Below are 4,254 nucleotides of genomic sequence, written 5' to 3' on the forward strand. Positions count from 1 at the left end.
GTCAATTCTGTCTGCGACAGCATGTCTTAAAACTTGGAGACATACTCCTGAATAGTCTCGGTCTGTTTGAGACGAAACATTCTCTCGCATGGATCATACTCGAAGTCCTTTGGTCGAAAGCGCGTGCGCAGCTGTTGCTTAAACAACGACCACGTGGGGTTCACACTCGCTCTCTCACATTCGGCTATAAAAGCGCGATACCAGTTCAACACTGACTTGCCTAAGTTGCTGGAGATTATCGTCACGAAACCTGACGATTCTGCCTCCATCAACTCACGTCTGCTTGCGTAGTACTGCTCGGTGGCAAAGATCCACAATTCAATGTCTTCACCATACTTTCCTTCATACATCGGAGGGTCCTTCTTCTTCTGCTCACCCCTAGCGGCAACGAGATATTCGAATCTCGCATTAGCTTGTTGCATTTGGGCTTGCATTTGCGCTTGCATCTGAGCTTGATACTGCTGTTGCTGCTGCGTAATGTATACGAGCAGCTGCTGCATGGACATGGTCTCAGGTCCAGCCGCATCCTGAGCAGCATCAGTAGCAGGGGAGGCTGACTCAGCCTGTGCATTGGCACTGGCCCCTTCTCTTGACGCTTGCGATCTTGTATTTGTTCGCATCGTGGGTTGGGTAGCTTCAGCGTCGCTCGGAGCACTAACACGGCTCTGTTGACGAGGACGAGGGTTCGGTGACGGGCGCTCAGCTGCACGACTCCTTCTTTGAGCCATTACAAGCTGGACTTCTCAGCGCAAGTCTTTTAAGATACCAGAACCCTATACCGAAGCTAAACGAAGCGAAAAAAGGTTCCGATTAAAGTTCCTCCCTACAATTTACGTTTCTTGTCTACGTGGATGGAGTGATCAAAATATCCTTCAAGAATTTCTTGGGTTTGCTCAATACGTTTCTTGAGCAATTCCCAGAAGTCGTGAATGACGTTCCGGGCGGCTGCGTCCTTAGAATCCGGAATTTCGTTTCGGATCAGGTGGACGAGCTTAAGTTGCTTGACCGTTGTTAGCCACAAGTCCAGACGAAGCTGATCGAGCTGCTTGTGTCGATCAGTCAAGGACTTTGTGCTGTTTACAAACGGATCTTCGGGTTGACGAGTCTTTCGCTTACCCATAAACAAGCACACTGAAACAGATGCAGTAGAAACGGATGTAGATCAAGCACAACCAGTGAGTATCTAATCGGACGTTCGCTCCTTTAAGCTCTGATGCGGGATACGGATCCACGTAACGTGAAAGCGTTAGACCCAAGGCCACCAGAAAGAGTTTTCGATTGTGTGTACCACACTAGTGCGCAACCACACCAACTAGCCACTGAACGTAACAGTTCGTGCTGAGGCAATACCCTTTGTGATCTAGTGCTTCTTCAACTATGTGGCTGGCACCAATAACCTCAGGACAACTCGCTTCTGGCTATTCCACCACGAGTGCCCTACTTGAACCGAAGCTTGACACGACAAGTGCTACTATGTCACGAAGTAGCGAGGAAGCGTAGGAGCGTAGACAGCGAGTACGGCGCCGTAGACAGTTGTAGGGGAGGAGAGGAGTTGCTGCTCGAAAGCAAATTGAGAAGTGATTAATCAGTTAGAGTTGGCGGCGGCAAGCTAGTAGCTGCCGCACAACCAGTAGTTCTTGACAACCAGATATTCACGCACGTATCCAGGTCCATCCTAAAACCTATCTTTCTCAAATCCTGATTTTCTCTGTAACTACCAATGAAAGTCTACGAATCCTAATTCTTATCTTGGTCGGAAATTTCGCACAGCGTCCCATAATCACAATTTCCGGCTGGAAGCTTGATTGTTGCAAATCCATGAAATTTTGGACCAATAGGATTGTAGTATGATGTAAAGACACGCAATCTTAAGTTTACGCTGATCAGAATAATCTGACCAGCTGAACTCAAATTATTGACGTGGCTGGTCACTGCCATGCCATTGGCTAGTGACAACCACGTCACAGGAAACCCCAAGACGTCTCAGAGACGAACGGCAGGACCGTGTGTTGCCACCGGAACGGCTCCAGCAGCTTCAGCTGACTCGTGGTCACTTCCTGGATCTTCGGGTACGAGTTCTTCACGACCACAACAAAGATCCCCAGCAACAAGACTCCCAACAACTTCACTAAGAGCTTAGCGCCAAGTAATTGCATCTTACGTAGAGCTCCGGTGCCAGCTGCAGCGTCTTCAGCCTCCAACATGTCGTACTCGAACAAATATCATTCTGGCCGTGGGATTTCCTGACGCCACGCTCGTGTGTCGCCCTCATGGACACCAAACACCTTGAACTGGAGCTTCGGATGCGTCCGAACGGGGCTCGCACTTCCGCGGAGTACTCGTAGCCAATCGATAACACCAGCTGTCGTTTTTATGTCAACGCGTGGGAATTCATACAAGAGACTTCAAAGTCCAGCATCCCATTGGGCTGCCAGTGTTCACATCGGACGGAGCTCGTGTTCATCCTGGCGCTACGATTGAGTCGGCTGTCGCTTTCCGGTCCTCCGAAGTAAATCACAACGATCTGCGGTGAGTCAAACGCGTCCAGAAGTGTCCGTAGATAGCGCAAGTTGCACGACCGGAGCTCGGACGTCTCGATCTTCCCCCTCCAGGTACTTGGACTTGGCATTACGCTACAGGTTGAAGATCCACCAGAGCTTCTCAGACTGCACTTCGTCGAAATCACTCAAGAAAATAGCTCCGTTGGAGCTGCTGCCTTCGTCACGTCCGAACCCATCGCTTCTGCCCAGAACAAAGTCTTCTTCAGGGGGCAACGACCACAGATCTCTCAGATCAATGAACTTGACAGACGACGTGCGCTTCAATTAGCCATCGCCGCTCTCTCCGCACTCTGCTAGCACTGACATACTTCCTCCTGCCCATGAACAAGTCTTTCTAAGTGTCAGCTCTGCACCTGGAGGCGGGTGATTGGGCACTGCTGGCTGCGGAGCTGAGCGTGATATCTCGCGTGTATACTGGCGTGGCTTCCTGTTGTGTCGCTTCCAATGAAAATGTAGAAGTGCTTATGGATTGAGCTTTTGGTCGTTAACCCTACTCACTCTGTTTCCTCATGCCTGGTCTCCGGAAGAAATTTTCCGCTGCTCCACCGTTGTGTTGCCGCTGGAGTGTTGGTGTTGGTGGGCACAACCCCAACAACATAAACACTCTGTAGCTAACGCTACAACACTTTCCTCTCCGGAAATTCAGTCCATATGCACGCGACTTGCCGTTGAGTCGTTTTACGAGATTCCTGGTAGCCTTGCTAGGCAATGCGCAACGCCTTTCGAAGCTCTCGCACCGCTGGCTGCTTTCCATGCCCTTTAATGAACGTCTTCACGGTCGCAGGAACGTCTTGTAACAGCACATCGCCTGGCTCCCAGCAGTCTTCCACAGCATCGAGGCCGCGCCAATGAACTTTAATCTCGTGGCGTTTTTCTTGCTGGTTGTAGCGGGCCTCTAGTAAAGTATCGACCACATGCCCCTCGCTGTTATGAGCAATATGCAGCAACAGATCCTCCGACACATCGAGAGAGGAATCCGCATAGAACTTTAGACGACTCGCATGGGCCTCTTTACATTACCCCGTGATCAAGTTCTGGATCTTGAAACTCCAATTGGACACTGTGTCCACCACCCGTGCTGGGCCGCACCACTTCACACGCAACTTGCTGCGTGTATGTTGCCAGACATCCGCATAAAGAACAAAATCCCCGACATCAAATTGGGCCATGGTAGTGCCTTGTTTTTTGTCGTGACCCTTTCTTCCAGCAGCTCTGGTGGCAGCATTTGCCTGTTTGTTACTTTTGTGCATACGTTCTAGAGCTTGTTGTAGTTTGGCGACATTCTCTCGTTGCACATTCTGTATCGTGTCTAGTGTAGCCATCTTTACTGGTCCCGGAACAGCAATGTGATCGCTCGGCCTCATTGCTTCTAAACCATTGCAGTAACAGGCGCCACGCCTCCAAGAGCTGGTGATGGCGAGTTGTTCAAGACCATTTGCACAATCTTGATCACTCGCGGCCATTCATTCGGTTGTAATCTCCATTCCGATAGAAGTGCTCGGCAACAGCGCAATATTTCTTTCATTACCACCTCCACGGTACCGTTCGCCCACGGACAGCGGGCGGTGATAAAATGATGGTGCGCTCCGAGCGAGTGTTGAAGCGCCTCAATCATTTTGTTCTTAAAGTGGGTCCCCTGGTCACTTACCCAGGTCCGACACACCCCAAAGCAAGCAAACCAGTAGAGCAAAGC

The 4,254-nt window shown here is 50.4% G+C and overlaps 1 protein-coding gene across 1 annotated transcript; it reads right to left on the bottom strand.

Annotated features, from left to right (window-relative positions):
• Window positions 1-1,920: 1,920 nt before the first annotated feature.
• On the bottom strand, window positions 1,921-3,004 carry PITG_12894 (uncharacterized protein; the record flags this gene model as incomplete). The annotated part of the gene is made up of 1 exon (XM_002900216.1): window positions 1,921-3,004. The coding sequence occupies one exon, from the start codon at window positions 2,202-2,204 to the stop codon at window positions 1,962-1,964; it is 243 nt and encodes an 80-aa protein (XP_002900262.1).
• Window positions 3,005-4,254: the final 1,250 nt, after the last annotated feature.

Source organism: Phytophthora infestans, genomic scaffold (assembly GCF_000142945.1).
Source record: "Phytophthora infestans T30-4 supercont1.27 genomic scaffold, whole genome shotgun sequence".
In the NCBI taxonomy this organism is placed as follows: Eukaryota; Oomycota; class Peronosporomycetes; order Peronosporales; family Peronosporaceae; genus Phytophthora; species Phytophthora infestans.